The sequence below is a fragment of the Colobus angolensis genome, unplaced genomic scaffold, assembly GCF_000951035.1.
Source record: "Colobus angolensis palliatus isolate OR3802 unplaced genomic scaffold, Cang.pa_1.0 Scaffold92, whole genome shotgun sequence".
Taxonomy (NCBI): Eukaryota; Metazoa; Chordata; class Mammalia; order Primates; family Cercopithecidae; genus Colobus; species Colobus angolensis.
In genome coordinates, this window is record NW_012123154.1 from 1,968,898 (window position 1) to 1,992,058 (window position 23,161).

At 44.6% G+C, this 23,161-nt stretch overlaps 2 protein-coding genes across 7 annotated transcripts in view; one reads left to right on the top strand and one right to left on the bottom strand.

The window, feature by feature from the left end:
* DNAH3 (dynein, axonemal, heavy chain 3) overlaps positions 1–852 on the bottom strand; it is a 235,401-nt gene extending 234,549 nt beyond the window's left edge. The window contains 1 exon segment of the mRNA XM_011931963.1: positions 736–852. Within this exon segment, the coding sequence (XP_011787353.1) occupies positions 736–852 (117 nt within the window).
* Positions 1–23,161, top strand: TMEM159 (transmembrane protein 159). 6 transcript variants are annotated; one of them, XM_011931890.1, is made up of 7 exons: positions 142–172; positions 2,374–2,404; positions 2,481–2,669; positions 8,552–8,623; positions 11,733–11,901; positions 15,481–15,619; positions 22,034–23,161. In XM_011931890.1, exons 2-7 carry the CDS (start codon positions 2,390–2,392, stop codon positions 22,113–22,115), a joined length of 666 nt encoding a protein of 221 aa, XP_011787280.1. In that variant the 5' UTR covers positions 142–172; positions 2,374–2,389; the 3' UTR covers positions 22,116–23,161. The 6 variants fall into 6 exon arrangements, with proteins under 6 accessions (XP_011787284.1, XP_011787281.1, XP_011787282.1 ...); XM_011931891.1 differs by lacking the exon at positions 8,552–8,623 and having other exon boundaries at positions 7–172; XM_011931892.1 differs by lacking the exon at positions 2,374–2,404 and having other exon boundaries at positions 7–172.

Sequence of the window (23,161 nt, forward strand, 5' to 3'; positions counted from 1 at the left end):
GGGGCGAGCCCAGCGGAGCAGAGCCGAGGGGCGGTGCCCGGGCCAAGGGGCGGAGGCAGGCGGCTCTGGCTTCCCTCCCGGGACGCTCTTTCCTTCCTCCTCTTGCTCCTCCTCCTGTCTCTCTTCGCTCCGCCTGCAAACGCGGTGGGGGCTGTTCGGCCGCCAGGAGCAGGTGAGAGCTCGGAGCTTGGGGGTGGTGGTCCGGGTGCCCCGGGTGGCTAGACCCCCCCTCGCCGGGCGGGGACAGCGGAGGAGCGCGGAGGCGACGGCGTGAGCGCTCAATCGGGGTCCCACGCCCCGTAGCTTTCTGCGCCGGGGTTAGTATAAGGGGCGTCTCCTGCCTGTGAGTCACCGGGACGGGGCTGGGAGCGCACGAGGAGACACAATTCCTCCCCACCCCTCAAAGCACATTCACCCCGCCACCCCCCAACACACACACACTACTAGATTAGGTAAAATGGTAGCTAGCACCACCACACACCGAGACTGTGCCCCTTTCTGGGGAACCTGGGGAAGACGTCGAGGCAAACCTCCCAAGGATTATTGAAAACGGGCGCCCTCCTCACCATCCAGCCCCTCTTCTCCACCGAGGTCCCCTTCCCCGTCACTGCAGAGAGATCTGCAAGTATCAAAGGGGGCTTCTCTACCCCCAAATTAATAACAAAGTACTCGACGCCCCTCTTAGTTCCCATTATTCAGCCTCTGTGCCTTCTGGGACGCGGAACCCCTCTCCACCTTCGCTTCACTCCTTTCCTCCTCTCCTTGGGTCTCCCTGACTTTTGAAGGCTGAAAGGCTGAGCCCAGATGGGGAGGGGCGGCCAGCATAAGCTCGAGGAGCCCTGCAGCTCCCATCCCCCAACCAGAGATGTGACCCCTCCTCCCAGATGGAACTTTCGAGGTAGCCGTTTGCTCCTGGAGATTTATTTGGAGCCTTGGAAGGGGAGAGGGTTGGCTGGTGTTGGCCTGGCCCAGTCCCCCAGGCGTGAAGAAGGCGGGGCACTCCTTGGCCGCGCCGGGTCCACGCTTTCCCTTCTCGGGAGACACCTCTGTGGCTGGGGAGGCCCCTCCGAGGAGTGAGTGACCAGGGGATCTGGGAATTGGTGGCCAGGTAGACGCATTTGAAGGCTGTGGCCGATGGCATTCTCCCCACACTCCCATCGGACTCCCCAAACCGGTCTGGGTGGCACTTGAGGCTCCCAGGCCAAAGGAGACCTGTAGGGGGAACTGGGCTTGTTTCAGCTTGCTGCAGAGATGAGATTACGCGAACTGAGTTCTGGGAACATCCCGAGTTCAAGATGTACGCCAGAGGCAGCTTCAGAGAGAGAATGTGGGGTCGTGGGATTAGTCCCCTCCTCAACTTCTGCCTCCAAAGGGTTTCTTGTTTTACACAAGGGAAGTAGCAGAGAATGTCTAGCTGGGATGATTAAAATGCACTTTAATTTATATAGGAGACCCTGTACAACTTAGTAGTAGATAAAATTACCCCCTGTAACGCAATTAGCACATGGGATATTCAATATGATAAATAAACGTGGTGATCTCTCAATTAATTTTGGCCACGTGGACAGAATCTTTTAAGCATTTGTACTGTAGGTCAGGAGGTCAGTTTAAAAGGAGAAATGGAAAACATATCTGTGTCCAGCCAGTTCTGGAAAATATAAAATAAGAATGACTTTTTTTTTATATTTGAAACCTCAACAAGGGTTAAAAAATATATCCAATTTAACCAATTGCCTTTATTAAAAATAAGTAAAAATTGTGTGAGATTGGGACACCCCCTCAAAATTCCAAGCAGTTTAGTTAGGGTATAATTATTGTCTGCCCCCAAGGCGCAGCTCTCCTAAGTGGGGATAGACTTACCTGCAAGTAAATAGATGATGATGTATGGAATGATGGAATTGGGAGCCAACCTGCACAGCAATGAAGAAGAGAAATAGGCCAAGGCTGTCATTGTACAAGGAAAGCTTTCGAGGGAAAATAAAAGGAAATGAGATTTGAAATAGTGTATTCAGCTTTCTTGCTTTCTGTGTATTTTCAGCATTTTGTCAACCTAAAAATAAACATAAGCTGTCAGAGATAATACTGTTAACATTATCTTTTTTTAAAGTATCATAAACATCTTTTCACATCACGAAACAGTCACGCTATCATTTTAATGACTGAATTTATAATTATTTAACCCATTTTCTCCTAATGGAAATACAGTTAGCTCATTTCCAATGTTTTGCTGGTCATTACATGTTATAAACGGAGGAAATACATGGCCTTTTAGTACATTTTGAGATACCTGTTGGATTATTTCCATCATGTTCATGGAAGATAAATTCCTGGATTGAAGTGTATGCGATCTGAAATTGTTGTGAATATTGCCAGGTTACCCTCCATCTGCATGCCCGCCATCAAGGTATGAGGATGGTAGAAGCTCTCGTGGAACCAGTTGGATGAAGACCACTAACAGCTTTTGTTTCCTCTGGTAACAGCAAGAGACAGGACGACATGAGAGATTGGACCGTGGGCTGGAGAATTTACTGGTAGAAGAATTCATCCCCAAAGAGATTGAAGTGAGCTTCAGAATGGCAAAAGAGGAGCTCCGGAGTATCTCAAGAAACTTACAAGAACTGCAGAAGAAGCTGTCTCTGCTGATAGACTCCTTCCAGAATAATTCAAAGGTCAGTTTCCAATCACTGTGTATAATGGAAAATCCCAATATAACACTAGCGTAAACAAGATAGAAAGTTATTTCTTTCTCCAGTAGAAAAAATTTGGAGGTAAGTCAAGAATCTTTCTGGCTTACCACCCTGCCATGTCTATGTTGTGACCTTCAAACTCCTTGTCTGCGATGACTCAAGAGCATCAGCCATTGTATCCATGTTCCAGGCAACAGGATTTGAGGAGAGGGGGAAAAGAGATGTACAAGCCACCTCCAATTTAAGGAGACTTCCTGGGAGTCACACACAACACTTCCAATTACATCTCTTAAGCCAAAATTGAGTCATTTGCCACTAATGGCAAATGCAGTTCTTTAGCTGGATAAAGAACTCTGTGCCACAGATACTATCCTTTTTGTTTGTTTGTTTGGTTTTGTTGTGATTTTTGCCCTATCTGTTACCCTGAAAATGAGAGACAAAAGCCTACTTTAGATTTGAGTTCAGTGTTCCACTAGGAATCCAGCTCCAATAGAAATATGACGTGAGCCACATATGTAATTTAAAATTTTTCTAGTAGCCACATTTAAGAAGTAAAAAGAAATAGGTAAAATTAATTTTGGTTGGGCACGGTGGCTCCCGCCTGTGATCCTCACACTTTGGGAGGCTGAGGTGGCCAGATCACTTGAGATCAGAAGTTCGAGACTAGCCTGGCCAACATGGTAAAACCCTGTCTCTATTAAAAATACAAAAATCAGCAGGAGTGATGGTGAGCACCTGTAGTCCCAGCTACTCAGGAGGCTGAGGCAGGAGAATCACTTGAACCCGGGAGGCGGAGATTGCAGTGAGCCGAGATTGTGCCACTGCACTCCAGCCTGGGTGACAGAGTGAGACTCCGTCTCCCAAAAAAAAATTATTTTTAATAATGTTTTTATTTAACCTAAGATATCAAAAATATTTCAACATGTAATTATTTATACAAAATTATTAATGAAAAAAGGTTCTTGAGACATTGTACCTTCTTTTTCGTACTCCCTCTTTGAAACCCCGTGTGTGTTTTACACTTCTAGTACATTTCAATTCGAGTTAGCCACTTTTTAGGTATTCAGTAGCCACTCAGTGGCAATGGGACTTAAGATAGTAGGTTGTTTTCTTGCATATTTATCCTTGTTGCTTTCTTCTATATGTCTTTCAGCATTTTGTCAGGGAAAAGAGCTTTCAGAGATAATACTGTTAACATTCTGTATGTCATTCTAGACCTTTTTTCTATGTAATATACCTATAAAAATACATATGTATATGTAACAAAATGAACTGTTTTGTGATGTATTTTTGTTGTTTGTATTGGATAGCGCAGCGGAGCTACTTGAAGAGATGCTTCTTTGCAGTCTACAACAATAAATTCTGGACTTGCTCCAGAATTTATCTGGCACTCTTTGTGGATTTACCAAGCTATTTTTAAATTGGACAAGCAGCTTTCTTGCCAGCTGGCGGGGACTCTTGTTATTAAAAGTTAGCTCAGTAAGAAGGGTCCTCCTGCTGTTCCACATTTACAGCTGATTCTCATTAACCATGGTAGTTATGTTCTATAAAGTTACTGCAGACATTGAATTAGCACATACCAAACCATCGCTCCTCGGGGAAATACAGGATTCGGTTGCTGTGGGCCTCTGTCACACCATTTTTGTCAAGTGATCAGTACATAACCTCGTTTTCTGTGTATTTCTGTTTAAAGACATGTTAGTATATATTGTTGATCATTAACATTGAATGATCCAACAGGGCCAACAATGGTACTGTGACTCACATCTTAAACAAAGCTAATCACACAACGTGTATTTTCTCCATAAGACACATCACAGCCTTCTCATGCTTAGAAATGCTAGAGAACACTTCAGCACTACACTTGGGGACCATTTTCAACGGTAAAATCACCAACTTAAAGCATAAACGTGGCACTAAATAGACCACTATGACACTCGTTTAAAGGACGAAACAGGAAGGCTCAGTGTCACCTTGCTTGACCTCAGCTGGGAATGTACATGGTAGGTGACTCCGTCTTTTGCTGTTGTGGACATGTCCACTAATGACCCCAAAAGCAGTGTGGGCCAAGCGCGGTGGTTCACGCCTGTAATCCCAGCACTTTGGGACACCGAGGCAGGTGGATCCCTTGAGCCAGAAGTTCAAGACAAGCCTGGCCAACATGATGAAACCCCTTCTCTACTAAAAATACAAAAATTAGCTGGGTATGGTGGCATGTGCCTGTAATCCTAGCCTCGTGGGAGGCTGAGGCACAAGAATCGCTTGAACCCAGGGGGTGAAGGTTGAAGGGAGCCAAGATCACACCACTGTACTTCAGCAGGGTGACAGCAAGACTCTGTCTCAATCAGAACAAAACAGGCCGGGCGCGGTGGCTCACGCCTGTAATCCCAGCACTTTGGGAGGCTGAGGTGGGTGGATCACAAGGTCAGGAGATCAAGACCATCCTGGCTAACACGGTGAAACCCCGTCTCTACTAAAAATACAAAAAATTAGCCAGGTGTGGTGGCGGATGCCTGTAGTCCCAGTTACTTGGGAGGCTGAGGCAGGAGAATGGCGTGAACCTGGGAGGCGGAGCTTGCATTGAGCCAAGATCGCGCCACTGCACTCCAGCCTGGGTGACAGAGCGAGACTCCGTCTCAAAAAACAAACAAACAAACAAAACAAAAAACACTGCCAGTATTCATTTTGAGGTTATAAATAAATTTTCGTGAGGAGGCAAATTTACAAATATGGAATTGTGAGTAACAAGGATTGACTGCATATTTCTTGGCACTGACTGTATGCCAAGCACTGCACTAGGCATTCACCCTGGCCCTGCCTGAACTTAGGTAATAGTCATGTTCACCTGGTTTTTTTTTTTTTTTTTTTTTGGATTTTTAGTAGAGACAGGTTTCTCACCATATTGGCCAGGCTGGTCTCCAGTTCCTGACCTCAGGCAATCCACCCACTTCGGCCTCCCAAAGTGCTGGGATTATAGGCGTGAGCCACTGCACCTGGCCACCAGTGGTTTTAGATGGTCCTGACCCTTCACCCTTCTCCTGGTAGGAAAAGATAATGAATCGTTGATTGTTTTTTACATTCTCCTACCAGGGAATTTGCCTGGCTCCTGAATCATCCCAGGTGGAGCTTTCATTTTCTCAAATACTGGCCACATTGTCCCTACTTTAGAAGCCCACTGCCTTTGTCTGACCTTGGGCAAGTCACTTAGGCTCACTGAATTTCCATCACCTTTTTAAAAATTATTTATTTATTTTTTATTGAGACAGAGTCTTGCTCTGTCTTCCAGGCTGGAGTACAGTGCTGCGATCATGGCTTACTGTAGCCTCGAACTCCTGGTCTCAAGCAACTCTCCAGCCTCAGCCTCCTGAGTAGCTGGGACTACAGGTGCATACCAGCATACTCAGCTAACGTTTTATTATATTTTTTGGAGAGACAAGGTCTCTCACTGGTCCTTGAGGCTGGTCTCAAACTCTTGGCCTCAAGCAGTCCTCCTGCCTTGGCCTCCTGAAATGCTGGGATTACAGAAGTGAGCCACCACGCCCAGCTACCATCTTCTCTTTTCTAAAATGAGCAATGCCAGGCTCAGAGGTTTGTTATGAAGATTAGCTGAGATGCTGTTTGAGGCTTTAGCACAGAGCCTGGCATGTAATTTTGTCAGTCTGTCTTGGCCTGGCCTTCCTCTGCTCTGCAGTGCTGCACTGTACTTGTAGAGTCTAGATTGGATAACCTGTGTCTACCTCCAGGCTGGTGATGGAAAATCACAGTGCATGTTACTGAATAATAGCTTCTCCCACTTTCCACCTTTCCATCGCATCCCCCTCTGTTGCCATGAGAATGAAATGTTAATTGCTATGTTCTACTCCCCTGAGTTTAAATAGTGTTAGGTCGTTCTTTTTTACCTACCTCGTAGCATTGTAGGAAGAAATAAATGAGGAAATAACACGGGAGGCGCTTAAAGCAGTGCCTGGCACCTGAGTGTTTAATAAATATTCTCTGTTATTATTAGGTGTGGTTGAACCGTGTCCACCCCTCCTGGGACAGACTGGCTGGAGCTCAGCTGTACTTCTTGGGAAAAGACAATTGCTGGGTTTAATCGTCTGAATCTTGGTCTCTTTGCATATCCGAATTACTTTCTCTTTGATTATAGAGCCCAGACTCAGAAAAGACTAAGAATGGCAGGGCGTGGTGGCTGATGCCTGTAATCCTAGCACTTCGGGAGGCCAAGATGGGCAGATCACTTGAGGTCAGGAGTTCGAGACCAGCCTGGCCAACATGGTGAAACCCCGTCTCTACTAAAAAATACAAATATTAGCTGGAAATCGCCTGAACCTGGAAGTTCCAGAAGCGGAAGTTGCGGTGAGCTGAGATCGTGCCATTGCACCCAGCCTGGACAACAGCGCGAAACTCCATCTCAAAAAAAAAAAAAAAAAAAAGGCTAAGAAAAAGGTGGATTCCTTAAGGACTGAAGTAGAACAGTCTTGCCTGTTTCCTTTTATATCCCTGTGCCAAACTGTCCCTAAGTCCTGTGTATTCCTTCTTTTGTCATTCCACTTTCACACCTATCTCCTCCTCCCCCTCTGCTTCCCTCTGTGCCGTCAGCCTGGACTTGACCATCAGTATATCTTGCCTGATTTCCTGTAAATCTTTCTCCCTGCTTCTTGCACATGATTGCTAGGTTCATATTTCTTAAATCATTCCTTTAATCATGTCATAGTTCTGCTCAAATGACAGCAGTTTGTTCCCGTTTTTTTTTCCCTAGATGAAATTTAAATGAGTGCTGTCTGGCAGAAATATTATGTAAGCCACATATATAATTTTAAGTTTTTAATAGTTACATTAAAAAACATAAAAAGAAACAAATGAGATTAATTAATTAATTTATTTATCTATCTATCTATCTTGAGATGGAGTCTCGCTCTGTCGCCCAGGCTGTAGTGCAGTGGTGCAGTCTTGGCTCACTGCATCCTCCAACTCCCGGGTTCAAGTGATTCTCCCGCCTCAGCCTCCCAAGTAGCTGGGATTACAGACATGCATCACTCTGCCTGACTAATTTTGTTTGTATTTTTATTGGAAATGGGGTTTCACCATGTTGACCAGGCTGGTCTTGAACTCCAGATCTCAAGTAATCTGCCCACCTCGGCCTCCTAAAGTGCTGGGATTACAGGCGTGAGCCACTGTTCCCGGCCAGAGATTAATTTTAATAATATATTCTTAATTTAGCACAATATATCCAAAACACTATAATTTCAACAGGTAATATAAAAAAGAGTTGATGAGATCTTTTGCATTTTTTTTTATACACTTAGAGCACATCTCAATTCCAATGCCAAATTTTCACTGGAAATATTTAATCTCTATTCAGATTTTTTAAAACTTACAATTCAGTGAAATAGATTCGCATACCCAACCTATTTGAAACAGACTTAAAACTTTTCCAACAACTGAATCAAGTCTCAGCTTTAAATTTTTAATTAAATTAAATTGGAAATCCAGGCCATCAGTCACAGGAGGAGCATTCCAAGTGCTGAATGGCACAGGTGGCCTGTGATGGACAGCCCAGGGGTAAGCCAGCAAGCCTGGTGTCCTGGTGTCCCAGCCTCACGAGCTCCTTCCACTGCACAGCCCTTCCCTCAGCGGCGCAGCACACTCACTGGTGCACTGCTGCCTCCCTTTCCTGGAGAGCCCATCTGCTCCTCCCCACTGTGGTTCTTTTTATTGTAAGGTTCAGGTGACACAGGGAGCATCAAATAAGGATACATATGGATTAGAACTGGAAAGAAGTCAGGACCTGAGACAGCGCAAGGGACCAGCCCACATTCTGTGTGGTGGCTCCCACAGCCCCTCTGCCTGTCTCTCACTTTCAGCTGCCCCAACACAGCAGGATCTCACTGAACTCTGGTGATGAAGTGTCCAGGCTGGGCAGTGCCAACTCCGAGGTGATTCCTGCTACAGTCATCTCTGGCTAGAGAAGTGGAATAGCACGCTCTTTGGTGGCTTTTGTCAGAATGGTAGGGTAGCAGGAGGCAGTGAGGTCAGTGGGCATTATGCCGTCCTGTGGCCTGGCAGGAAGTGAAATTGGCCATGCCTCGAGAGTGATTCTTAGGAGACCATGCTGAAGCCCAAGACTTACGGCTGTGGCTTCTTGGCATGGCCTCTTCTATTTAAGCAGGATGCGGCTTGTACTTTAGCTCTTTCAGCATGAACCACAAACCCCTCCTGCCTTCCAACTCTCCCTGAAAATCCCACTGTTTAAATCACTTGGGTAAACTCTTCTTCCTAGGCGGCACATGTGTTTTGGGGACCTGAATTATGTCTTCTTTTCATCTGCTGGCCTGCAAGGCCCTAGGGATGAGGCTCAGGAAGGACCAGTTATGATGGAAGGTTATGTACGTTTCAAATGAACAGGATCTAGAATGCCAGTACTGAGGAGAGAGAAGGCATGGAGCCTAAGGAGGAGAGGGGGAAACCCATCTTTGTGGATTTGCCTATGGCCAGCTCTGTGTTAAAGCAGTCTCCCTCCGTTTAGTCAGATCCAAAATTCCTTTTGCCTGGTGAAGGAAAATAAACTATTTATTAACACAGTGTAAACTTGTATTAGTCACATTCTGTGGCCAACTATGGTAACCAGGTTGATGACATAAAAGTATTTTTACTTGATGTGGCAGCTATTGCAAGCATTGGCCATTTTGAGTCCAAGACCTTAGCCCTTTGCTTTTTTTTTTGGAAAAGGAGACTTGCGGCCAGGCACGGTGGCTCATGCCTGTAATCCCAGCACTTTGGGAGACCGAGGTAGGCACATCACCTGAGGTCGGGAGTTCAAGAACAACCTGGCCAATACAGTGAAACCCTGTCTTTACTAAAAATACAAAAATTAGCTGGGCATGGTGGGGGAGCCCGTAATTCCAGCTACTCAGGAGGCTGAGGCGGGAGAATGGCTTGAACCCGGGATGCGGAGGTTGCAGTGAGCCGAGATCGTGCCATTGCACTCCAGCCTGGTCGACAAGAGTGAAACTCCATCTCAAACAAAAAAAAGAAAAAGAGACTTACTCTGTCACCCAGGCTGGAGTGCAATGGCACCATCTTGGCTCACTGCAACCTCCGCCTCCCAGGCTCAAGCGATTCTCGTGCCTCAGCCTCCCGAGTAGCTGGGACTACAGGCACAGGCCACCACACCTGGCTGATTTTTGTGTTTTTTAAAAGAGACTGGGTTTCACCATGTTAGCCGGGCTGTTCTTGAACTCCTGACCTCAGGTGATCGGCCTACCTCCGCCTTCCAAAGTGCTGGGATTACAGGTGTGAGCCACTGCGCCCGGCCAGGCCTTAGCTTTTACTGCTGAGATTTTGCCACTTGGAGGCTGTAGGACTCTAGACAAAGGGATTAGCTTTTAATGCTTAATAATAGACAAGTGATTAGCTTTTAATGCTGAGCTTGGCTTTTAATAGACAAGTATAGACAAGTGTTTAGCTTTTAATGCTTAATAATAGAGAGGTGATTAGCTTTTCATGCTTAATAATGCTTTTAATAATTATAATAATGTAATAGAAATATAATATACATATTATAATTATATACATATTATATAGAATATATAATATGTTTATATTATATTTGTAATGTAATATGTAATTAATGCTATATTAATATTGATAACTAATACTAAGATAATGTACAACTAATATAATAATTATATTATAATTATAATAGAATAATGCTTTTAATAGTAATACTTTTAATGCTTAATAATAAGCAAGTGATTAGCTTTTAATGCTAATCACTTTAATAATGCTTTTAATAATGATAATGCTTTTAATGTTTAATAATAGACAAGTGATTAGCTTTTAATGGTGAGATTTTGTCACTTGGAGGCTGTGCGACTCTAGACAAGTGATTTTAGTTCATTGCTTCTCAAACTTTAATGTGTATGTACAACACCTGCGGAATCTTGTTTAAAAGACAGAGTGTGATTCATCAGGGCCTGAGATTCTGCATTTCCTTTTTTTTTCCCTTTTTCTGGAGACAAGATCTCCCTCTGCTGCCCAGGCTGGAATGCAGTGGTGCAATCCGTAGTTCACTGCAGCCTCAAACTCCTGGGCTCGAGTGATCCTCCCGCCTCAGCCTCCCAAGTAGCTAGGACTGTGGGTGTGTGCCGCTATGCCGAGCTAGTTTTTAAATTTTTTATAGAGATGGAATCTTGCTCTGTTGCCCAGGCTGGTCTCAAACTCCTGGCTTCAAGCGATCTTCCCTCCTTGACTTCCCAAAATGCTGGGATTACAGGTGTGAGCCACCACACCCAGCCAGATTCTGTATTTCTAACAAGCTCCTAGGTGATCCAAGTAGCTAAGCCTGTTTGTGTCTGAGTGTCTTCGACTATGAGAACCTCAGCTGTAAAGTTGGAGGCAGATGGTATGTACCTTACATCAATGCACCATATGCCGAAGAGGTCTTCTGAAGAGTGTGTGTTTGGCAGGAGAGCCATGACTGGGTCTTTCCTCCTTTCACAAGACTTGACCTTGGGTGGGGACCTCAGACTTGCCGCCTGCCCACAGCTGCCTAAGATCGCTGCCTGGGTGACTCATGTCTTGGGAGAAGTCTTGTTGTAGTGACTTTTTTTTTTTTTTTTTTGAGACGGAGTTTCGCTCTTGTTGCCCAGGCTGTGCAATGGAGTGCAATGGTGTGACCTTGGCTCACCACAACCTCCGCCTCCCGGGTTTAAGCGATTCTCCCGCCTGAGTCTCCCGAGTAGCTAGGATTACAGGCGTACACCACCATGCCTGACTAATTTTGTATTTTTAGTAGAGACGGGGTTTCACCGTGTTGGTCAGGCTGGTCTCGAACTCCCGACCTCAGATGATCCGCTCGCTTTGGCCTCCCAAAGTGTTGAGATTACAGGCGTGAGCCACCGCTCCCGGCCTGTAGTGACTTCTTAATGCATGAGCCTTCTGGCTTTACGACCTCTGGTTGTAATTCTCACAGCTTAGGCAGATCCATTCAACCTGGGGTTCCGATGTGGTGCTTAACCCCGGCTCTTCGTCCTCTGCCCACAGGTGGCGGCCTTTATGAAGTCTCCAGTGGGTCAGTACTTGGACAGGCATCCATTTCTCGCCTTCACCTTGATCGTGTTCATTGTCATGTCAGCTGTTCCTGTTGGATTCTTCCTGCTCATCGTGATGCTTACGTCCCTGGCTGCTCTGCTGGGGGTCATCATACTGGAAGGTAGCCTGTTCTGTCATTCACCCCCTTGGAAAATAACACAATTGGGAGAACAATACTTTTGGGGCATCTGCCATTTTTAAATTTTTTTAAGAGGTGGGGTCTTGTTATGTTGCCCAGGCTGGTCTCAAACTCCTGGGCTCAAGTGATCCTCCCACCTCGGCCTGACAAAGTGCTGGGATTATGGGCGTGAGCTACCACACCTGGCTGTCTGCCATTCTTGTCAAAATCACATCAAGCAAGGCAACTTATCAGAGTAGGTAAAACATGGACTCTGGAGTCTGCATTCAAATTCCACCTCTACCACTGTGATTTGGGGCAAGTGGTTTACCTCTCTGGGCCTCAAATTCTTCATATGTAAAATAGAGATGTAATAATACAATCTCAAAAGGTTGTTGTGAAGATTGAAACATATGGCTCCATGAAGTCCTGAGCACAATACACAATACATGGCACAGAGTAGCTTCTCAATGAATGCTAGCTATTATTGTTAAGCAGGGAGGCTGTTCATTCCACAGTAAGTTACTGGGTACCTACTGCATGCCAGATGCCTCGCTAGGTACCAGAGACCACCTTCACCCTTTTTCCTGAAGTTCCACTACCAACAGTCAACTTCTCCCTGTATTCCTAAGTTCAAATGACTGGGAAAGCAAATCTGATTGGCTCACTTTGCCTTTTCAAATCAGATCACACACCACAGGCAAGTGGCCATAGAGATGGTGGCCAGTGGGTCAGGTGATCACTTCTGGTCCATTCCATGGCTTCCCAGAGCTAAGAGCACCCAGGGCTATTTATTTGCCCCAGGGACAAAGCAGTTTACACTTGAAGCAAAAAGTAGGCATGGTCAGTGGATGAGCCAAATACAGCCTGGCAGAGTGGTTTTTGAGTAAATGTTGAAGCATAGATGGGTGAATGCATGAATGAATGGGTGGAGGAATGAATGAGTACCATAAGAAAGGAAATTTACAGAGAAAGGAGAGAGCCATTACATTTTGGTGGTACCATGCAAAGCTTTACAGCAGACAAGACTTTAAAGATGTATAACAACTTTGCCTCAGGGTGGGCAAGGAAGGGCCTTTTGGACAGGAAAACAGCATGTGCAAAGCCTCTAGAATAGTGGTTCTTGAAGCTGAGTGTATTTAAATCTTTTTGTTTTTCTAGATGGAGTCTCGCTCTGTCGCCCAGCCTGGAATGCAGTGGCATGATTTCAGCTCACTGCAACCTCTGCCTCCCAGGTTCAAGCAATTCTCCTGCCTCAGCCTCCCAAGTAGCTGGGATTACAGGCATGCCCCACCATGCCCGACTAATTTTTGTATTTTTGGTAGAGACGAGGTTTCACCATGTTGGCCAGGATGGTCTTGAACTCCTGACCTCAAGTAATCTGCCCACGTCGGCCTTCCAAAGTGCTGGGATTACAGGTGTGAGCCACTGCACCCAGCTCTGAGTGTGTATAAGTCTTCCTTTATCAAAATATCGACTTTGGATCTCTTGAGACCAGGAGTTCAAGACCATTCTGGGCAACATAGCAAGATTCCCCTCTTATCGCTTTAAAAAAAAAAAAAAGCCAGGCACAGTGACTCACGCCTGTAATCCCAACACTTTGGGAGGCTGAGGAGGGCAGATCACCTGAGGTCAGGAGTTCGTGACCAGCCTGGCCAACGTGGTGAAACCCAGTCTCTACTAAAAATACAAAAAATTAGCTGGACATGGTGGCAGGCACATGTAATCCCAGCTACTCGGGAGGCTGAGACAGTAGAATCACTTGAGCCTGGGAGGTGGAGGCTGCAGTGAGCCGAGATTGCACCATTGCATTCCAGCCTGGGTGACAAGAGTGAGACCTTGTCTCAAAAAAGAAAGAGAGAGAGAAAGAGAGGGAAAGGAAAAAGGAAAAGAAGGGAAGGAGGAAAGAAAGAAGGAAAGAAAGAAAGAAAGAAAGGAGGAAAGAAAGAAGGAAGGAAAGAAAGAAAGAAAAGAAAAGAAAGAGAAAGAAAGAAAGAAAAAGAAAGAAAGAAAGAAAGAAAAGAAAGAAAGAGAAAGAAAGAAGGAAAGAGAGAAAGAGAAAGAAAGAAATGGTGTGAGTCTGTAGTCCCAGTTACTCAGGAGGCTGAGGTGAGAGGATCGCTTGAGCCCAGGCAGTTGAGGCTGTAGTGAGCTACGATCGTACCAGCCTGGGCAACAGAGCAAGACTCTGTCTCTTAAAAAAAAGAAAAAAGAGAAAGAAAATGCAGACTTCCAGGCCTCATCCAGAGAGTGCTATTTTAGTAGGTCTGGAGTGGGGTTTAGAAATCTGAATTTTTTACAAGCTTCCTTGATGCACCTGATTCTGATGCAGGTGGTGGGTGCCACACTTTGAAAAACACTGATCTAAAATTTTGGAAATCTTTATGAAAAGGCAGCACATCTGTTGATGTTCCCTTCCTTCCAGCCTTTTCAGGGTCCCTCCCTGAAACCATCATTGTGGCTGTGGGAGGAGTACTGGGCTAACTGGCCACTCGCAAAGCAAAGGGAAGGATGTCAGCCGTACGATACTTGCCATGTTATTTGTTCTTCATGATCTTTTCCTTGTACCTTTTATTCTTTTCCTCCCACAGGCCCCACATTATGAAAAAATGTATTTTCCTTGGACGTATTAGATGGTAATTCATTAATATTCCCATTCAGAATGGGAATGGTATATTAAAATGGCATTGAAAATGCTCCGTAAAAATGACCAATCAGACCTTAAGATTAAAATGTGATAGTTGACAGGCTGGATTTTCAAGGATGCCATCAAAAGCTGCATTTAGATTTTGCTTTAGTCTGCATGACCTTTATTCTTATAGCTTGTAAGTAAGTGTAAATAATGGCATTTATTATGCAGTTTGAGACACTGGAGATAATTTACCTCCCCCAGTACTGCCTTGGCTGACTCCTCAGGGGGATCCCTTTGGAAGTCCATCTTTGACCTTGAGGATAAAGGGATCTCAAACTCCAACACCTATGGGCAAGACAAAATGAGCAGGCTGGTTGCGGTGGCTCACGCCTGTAATCTCAGCACTTTGGGAAGCGGGTGAATCACTTGAGGTCAGGAGTTCAAGACCAGCCTGGCCAACATGGTGAAACTGCATCTCCTCTAAAAACACAAAAATTAGCTGGGCATGGTGGTGGGCACCTGTAATCCCAGCTCATCAGGAGGCTGAAGCCAGGAATCACTTGAACCTGGGAGGCGGAGGTTGCAGTGAGCTGAAATCGCGCCACTGCACTCCAGCCTGGGAGGCAGAGCAAGACTCCGTCTCAAAAAAGAAAATAAAAAAAAAGACAAAATGAGCAAAGCAGCCCATGTGCGATGCAGTTTGGGAACTATGGGGACTGGAAGCAATGGGAGGGCCAGCCAGTTGCTGCCATGGTTCGATGCCCACTCAGGTGCCCATATCGCCTCCTTTTTTTTTAAGTGATGCCAAAAAATCTGGGTTTTTGCGGGAAATCTCCTTACTTTAATAATCTGAGTTAGCCTGTCATTATTTTAAACGCACTGACCCCGGGGTCTGCCAGTTTTCAGCCTGTTTGAGATGAACGCTTCTCCTAACCACGTTCTCCTCCTAGGATTGGTCATCGCTGTGGGTGGCCTCTCACTGCTCTGCATCCTCTGTGGTTTGGGCTTCGTGTCACTCGTCATGTCGGGGATGATGATAGCATCCTATGTAGTGGTCTCCAGCCTCATCAACTACTGGTTTTCTCCCAGGTAAATACATGTCCATGGAATAATTTATTTTTTTAATCTTTCTACTTTTTTTTTTTTTTTTCTTTGAGACAAGGCCTCGCTCTGTCACTCAGGCTGGCGTGCAGTGGCATGAACATAGCTCACTGCAGCCTCAACCTCCCAGGCTCAAGCAGTTCTTCTGCCTGAGCCTCCCAAGTAGCTGGGGCTGCAGGTGCATGCCATCATGCCCGGCTAATTTTAATATTTTTTATTTTTTGTAGAGACAGGGTCTTGCTGTGTTGCCCAGGCTATGTTGCCCAGGCTGTTCTCTTAACTCCTGGGCTCAAGCAGTCCTCCTGCCTCCGCCTCCCAAAGTGCAGGGACCACAGGCGTGAGCCACCACACTCTGCTGAGTAATTTAATCTTTGCCACTTGAGGGGATTTTCACAAATAAAACCGTAATCCTAGTTGATGTCCAGAAGGAAACTTGTAAGACCCAGGTGTTTCTCGTAGTTCCCCGTGTATGCCAGGCATCACGTGGGAACTTACCATGGAATTTTAAACAAAGCAATAGCTGTCATTTTCCATCAGGTATACACATTTCATTGTCATAGCAACTCTATCAGTATTATTGATTCCTTTTAAAGGATGTCCATTTAATTTACAAATGTCAAATTAGGTGGTTTTCTTTGGCGGGGTGGGGCGGAGAGGCACAGGAGAAAAATGACCCACCAGACATGTCTGTCTCCCAAAGCGATACAGTATGGGAGCTGTGAATCTTCTGTCCCCAAAGTCTGTCGATCCCCTCTGCTCTTGAGAATGTGAGTTTCTCACCAACTAAGTGTGAGCCTCATGTTTGAATATATAGATTTTTGTTCCTACAATATGGCTCTTCAATGCCAGCTACTTCATCTGGGGCCTCGAGTCAAACAACAGCGATCTACTTAAATGCTGGAGGGAAAAACCAGCTATGTTGGCCTTCCTGGGAGACTCTGTGTTTGTCTATAATGTGCCACCCACCTAAGGGATTTTCAAAGGAGATTTATTTTAATGCTTTCTTTTTGTCCTGTATGTTGGTTTTAGAATCTAAGTCCCAAGTTCATCATACTTCATTTAAGCTCCTGCCACGTTGATGATAGTGCTAGTGAGCACTTGCTCTGTGCCAGGGACTCTCTTAAACACTTTCCAGGCCTTATCTTATATCATCCTTACAATTTAGCCCCTTTCTATTATAAGGAAAATTAAGCCAAGTCCCTAAAGCTGAGAGTAGCACAGGAGGGACTTAAATCCAGGTCAGTTAATTCCAAAGCCCTCTTAATCAGGATACAGAGTGACTGTCTAAAACAGGAGTTGGCAATTTCTGGAAAGGGCCAGATAGCAAGTATTTAGTAAGTAATATAGTCTCTGTTGCAGTTAGTCAACTCTGTTGCTGTAGCATGAAGGCAGCGCAGACCAGGAAATAAATGAATGGGCATGGCTGTGTTCCAATGAAAGTTTATTTACAAAGACGGGCAGCTTGCTGGATTTGGCCAACCACTGTTCCATAAGAACCGATATCCTGAGTTTTGTTTTTCTACCAAACAGCCCTTGAACTCCTTACCAAAAGGTTACCCTGTTATTATTCCTATGTTGAAAAATAAAGGGTGAAGTGGGTGTAATATAAAATTGCTCAAGGATGGCTCTTATAGGATTGCTTAACTGATATCCCTGGAGTCATATTCACCTTTTCATAAATCGCTTTGATCGCTGTTAGTCTTTTGTTTGTTCATTTGTATTTTACTTATAAAATGGGGTCTTGCTATGTTGCCCAGGCTGTTCTCAAACTCCTGGCTTCAAGCAATCCTCCCCCGCTTGCCTCTCAATGAACTGGGATTACAGGCGTGAGGCACTGACTCACTCCCAGTCTTAAAAGACATGAAAGGAGAAATATTGGCCTATTTTGCACACTGAAGGTGATGCTTCTGAAATAAAATTCCTCCCTGTCTCTGAACCCTGCCGTAATAGGGTAAGTTCTTAAAAATTATGCCACAGGAAGTAGCAAAATCTGACTCCCTACTTATCAATGAAAAAATTGAAAAAGAAATCCAGGATTTGTACTGATCTCCCTATCCTCCCCTATTGCTGCCAACCAATTGTTTCCACGTGGGCAGAGGTTCTTAAGCTTTTTGTTCTCAGGTCACGTTTTTACCTTCTTAAAAATTATTGAGGCCTCCGAAGAGATTTTATTTATGTAATTAATTGCATTAGTAGCACTTTGGGAGGCCAAGGAGGGAAGATCACTTGAGGCCAGGAGTTTAAGACCAACCTAGGCAACATGGCAAGATCACATCTCTACAAAAAAATACAAAACTTAGCCAGGTGTGGTGGTGCATGCCTGTAGTCCCAGCTACTCAGGAGGCTGAGATGGGAGGATCATTTGGGCCCAGGAGTTCAAGGCTGCAGTGAGCTGTGATCACACCACTGCACTCCAGCCTGGGCAACAGAGCAAGACCCTATCTCAAAAAACAAATGAAATGAGGTGAAATATAAAATCAAATAAATAACTAACATGACATAAAACTATATACAATAAAATAAATTAAACATAACATAAATTACATTAAATCAAATTAAATATTAGCTGGGCATAGTGGTGTATGCCTACGGTCCCAGCTACTCAAGAGGTTGAGGAGGGAGGATGGCCTGAGCCTGGGAGGTTGGGGGTGCAGTGAGCTATGATTGTACCACGGCACTCCCACCTGGGTGACAGAGCTAGACTCTGTCTGAAAAAAAAAAAAAAAAAAGAGTATTAATAATTATTTCTGGCCGGGCGCGGTGGCTCAAGCCTGTAATCCCAGCACTTTGGGAGGCCGAGACGGGTGGATCACGAGGTCAGGAGATCGAGACCATCCTGACTAACACGGTGAAACCCCATCTCTACTAAAAAAAAAATACAAAAATCTAGCCGGGCGAGGTGGCGGGCGCCTGTAGTCCCAGCTACTCAGGAGGCTGAGGCAGGAGAATGGCGTAAACCCGGGAGGCGGAGCTTGCAGTGAGCTGAGATCCGGCCACTGCACTCCAGTCCAGGTGACAGAGCGAGACTCCGCCTCAAAAAAAAAAATAAAATAAATTATTTCTTTTTTTAAAATTTTCTTCCTCAGTGTTCCTTGTTCTGAAATAATGATTCTATTAGAAATCATAACATAAATTTTAAAAATATCTATTCATTTAAAAGGAGCAATATTACCTGTTGATATAAACAACAAATTTTAATGAAAAGTAACTGTATTTTCCAAAACAAAATGAAAGTTGTGAGTGATATGGTTTTACATTTTACAAATCTCTTTCATATCTGCCTTAACAGTTGTCAGCTGGCTTCTCATTTGTGTGGCTGCATTCATTCTGTTGTACTGTGTTGTTCTGTTTGAAGTATCTGAAGAAGACTCAGCATCACTCAGTGTGTGGTTGGGAAAGGGAGGCAAAGCTTTTTTAAACGATTGTGGATATTCTATGATAGTACACCAAAACTCCATAAGTGGTAGTTTTTTAAAGGTTAGATAAAATGTGAAATTTTTATACTCTATTTTATGGAAATCTGCAGGTCTATCTCACACTTCAAATTGATCTTTATCATGCATGATTTTGTAACTTTACCCATTGGTCATTGGGAGAATATTGGTTCATTGAGTCATGCAGATCTTCCAAATATACTTTGAAAAATTGCACTGTTCCCTTGTGAGAGAATGTGAATGAAAAAGGCATGTAATTAGGTCATGTTGTTGTGAACATAGTTTTCATCTGCAAACCCCTGCATTAGCGAATTCTTTTTTTTTTTTTTGAGACGAGTCTCACTCTCACCCAGGCTGGAGCGCAATGGCTTGATCTTGGCTCACTACAACCTCTCCCTTCTGGGTTCAAGCAATTCTTCTGCCTCAGCCTCCCAAGTAGCTGGGATTATAGGTGTGCACCACCATGCATGGCTAATTTTTGTATTGTTAGTAGAGGTGGGGTTTCACCATGTTGGCCAGGCTGGTCTCGAATTCCTGAGCTCAAGTGATCCACCCACCTCAGCCTCCCAAGGTGCTGGGATTATAGGTGTGAGCCACCGCGCCCAGCCTGCATTAGTGAATTCTTTATAACTCAAAAAAAAGATAACTCCCTCATTAAATGATCAAAAGCATGGAGTGGGGGGGAGAGGAGCTATACAATTTATTTCATGATTTAATGGAATTTTGGCCCTAAAACATGAAAGATAATATACAGCTTAAATTTTTTAAAAAGAAAAGAAAAAGGGAACAAAACTGTAAGTTTCCCTTACATATGAAAATCAACTAAACAATATGTAGATCAAATACACTGACCTGCGTCCTGTGTAGATCAGCTAGCCTCTGAAGGGCGAAACCACACTGCTTTGTTATGGAGACAGCGAGACCTCCCAGGGCCTGCATCTTGAGAGAAGAAGGGGCCCTGGGCGGCTGTGTTTATTTGTAAAGCCATCAAATTCACTGTCCCATATCATAATCTTCCAAACCAGCCTGAGCGTAACTAGCTTTCTTATATCTTTACTAAGAAAAGGAAAGGCTTCTTAGTTTTTTATTATGAGGGAGGAATGGTTTAGGTGGCAAATAACGAGAAAAACCAGAGTAGATGCTAGTTTAAACACACGGGGAACTTTTTTTTTAAAACTAGAGACAGCCCAGGGCTGGTGCAGCTGCTGTGTGATATCAACATACCAGGCACCTTTTGCCTTACTGTGTTGCCATCCTTAGCCCATTGGTTTCCTACCTTATGGCCACAAGATAGCTGCTGCAGCTCCAGGTGCACCAGCTACCTTCAAGGCAGGATAAAACGAGAAAAAAAATTGCATCTGACCCTTTTTACAATGTGAGTAAAATATTTCTCAGGACCTCTCATCACTATGCTTTCAAAAGACTTCATTGACTAAAACTTTGTCAGATGGCCACTTGTGTTAGTCTGTTTTTGCATTGCTCTAAAGAAATATCTGAGATTGGGTAATTTACAAGGAAAAGAAGTTTATTTGGCTTATGGTTCTGCAGGCCATACAGGAAACGTGGTATTGACATTTGCTTCTGGTGAGGGCCAGGGAGGCTTCCTATCATGGTGGAAGGTGAAGGGGAGACAGTGTCACATGGTGAGAGCAGGACCAAGAGAGAGAGGAAGGAGGTGCCACACTCTTTTAAACAACCGGATCTTGCATGAACTCAGGGCAAGAACTCAGTCATTCCCCAAGGATGGCACCAAGCTATTCATGAGGGATCCACCCTCAAGACCCAAATACTCCCTACCAAGCCCCACCTCCAACACTGGTGATCACATTTCAACTTGAGATTTGGAGGGGACAAACATCCAAAGCATATCCCCACTCTAAGCTGGGAATGTTCAGATGTGTCGTCTTCTGTAGCATAAACTTGTAAGGAGAAGGGTTTGGGAAATATCTCCTGGTCGGCCAAACTCTGGCGTGTGCTGTGGTTTTCCACAGTGGGGTGTCAATTATGGCAAGGCTTTTTGAAATTCAAAGATAAACCATGGATCCAATTGAGTTAATATCAATAGCACTACTTCCTCTCTCACAGCCTTCTGACAGTCAGAAGGACTGAAGAAGACTGGTTTCTCTTCCTTTCCCCCCGATATGGTTTGGTTGTGTCCCCACCCAAATTTCATCTTGAATTGTAGCTCCTATAATCCCTGCATGTCATGGGAGGGACCTGGTGGGAGGTAATTGAATCATGGGGTGGGTTTTTCCCATGGTTGCTGTTCTTGTGATAGTGAATAAGGCTTATGAAATCTGATGGTTTTATAAAGGGCATGTCCCTTGCACATGCTCTCTTGCCTGCCACCATGTAAGAAGTGCCCCTGATCTTCCTTTGCCTTCCACCATGATTGCGAGGCCTCCCCAGCCATGTGGAATTGTGAGTCCATGGAACCTCTTTTTCTTTATAAATTACCCAGTCTCAGGTCTTTATTAGCAACGTGAGAATTGACTAATACGATCCTCCTCCCGAACTTCTTTCCATGGAAGGTGTCAAGAAACTAATTGAAATCAGAAGATATGGTCTGAATCCCCGCCCTGGCATGTTTTTTAGCTGTGTGGTCTTGAAACAGGCTGCTTGACTTCTCTGATTTCAGATTTTGTCCATTGGTTAAATAGACAAAATAGCTACTCAATCTACCATTCTCACTGGGTTGTTGTGAGGACACAGATAATTAAGAAAAACATAATAAATATCCAAATTAGAAGATGGAAAAGGGGCTGTAACCCTACTCCTAACCTGGTCATTTTAACTTCCTGTGCCCTCAGTTTCTTCATCTGTATAATGGGCATAGGCCTGGTGTGGTTGCAAGAAGCAGCTAAAAATAAATCAGGAAAAAGAACATCATATATTCAGCTATGCGCACTTCTAATGTTTCTCTTTACCGAGGACCTAGAGCTAACCATCTCTTCTTACTTTCCGACAGACCACTGACACAGCAAAACACCAGTGGTGACTTTCTGCCAGCCATGAAGTCTGCAGACTTCGAGGGGCTTTACCAGGAATGAGTGGCTCCTCAGAGGCCAGGCTTCTTTTCAAGTACTGCTGGATCATACTCACCCCTTGGGATTATGGCTCAGAAGAAGGGGGCTGGGTAGCAAGCACTCCTTGGCTGTGTCCTCTCACTTTTTCACTTATTTGTAGGATCCTGTAGCAGCCAATTTAGGGATTGTGTTGTTTTTGTGTTGGCTCCCATGTAAAGAAGCAGCAGAGAAATGCGATGGTTCAACAGCTCACCCTGCCCCAAATATGCAGACTTGACCTTGGCAGGGTCCTGGGCTTCTCGACTCTAGCCCATTGACCCCAAAGCCTCAGGGCTTATGTCGAACGGTCCCACTGGGAGCAACAGTGGTTGTTTATAGTTTTTTGTTTTCAGAAATGAGGGCAGCTGTTAATTTTTTCACTCATGTGAAACAAGATGAAAAAAAAAAATCCAAAACAGAACAAGCCCTTCTGTGGTATTTGCTTTTTATCAGAAAGAACAGCAACATTTGGCCTCTCCAAGTTGGAAAATAGAGTCCAAATGTAACTTTGTGGCCAAGAGTATTTTCAAAAAAGTCTAAAGGTATAGTTTCCACTGTTACTGTTGAGTACTGTTAAGTGCTGTTAATCTTTTACATATTTGCACTTGGTACTTTTGTATTGTTTTAAAGAGCTTGTCCTGTTAAGTCATTTCTTTCTTTCTTTCTTTTTTTTTTTTTTTTTTTTTTTTGAGATGGAGTTTCCCTCTTATTGCCCAGGGTACAGTGCAATGGTGCAGTCTCGGCTCACTGCAACCTCTGACTCCCAGGTTCAAGCAAGTCTCCTGCCTCAGCCTCCCAAGTGGCACCAGCCACTATGCCTGACTAGTTTTTTGTGTGTTTTTTTTTCTTAGTACAGATGGGGTTTCACCATGTTGGTCAGGCTGGTCTCGAGCTCCTGACCTCAGGTGATCCACCCACCTCAGCCTCCCAAAGTGTTGGGATTACAGACGTGAGCCACCGTGCCCAGCCTAAGCCAGTGCTGAAGGACTAGAAAGTAAAAATAAAACTTCCTATGGGATTTCCTAGTGGAA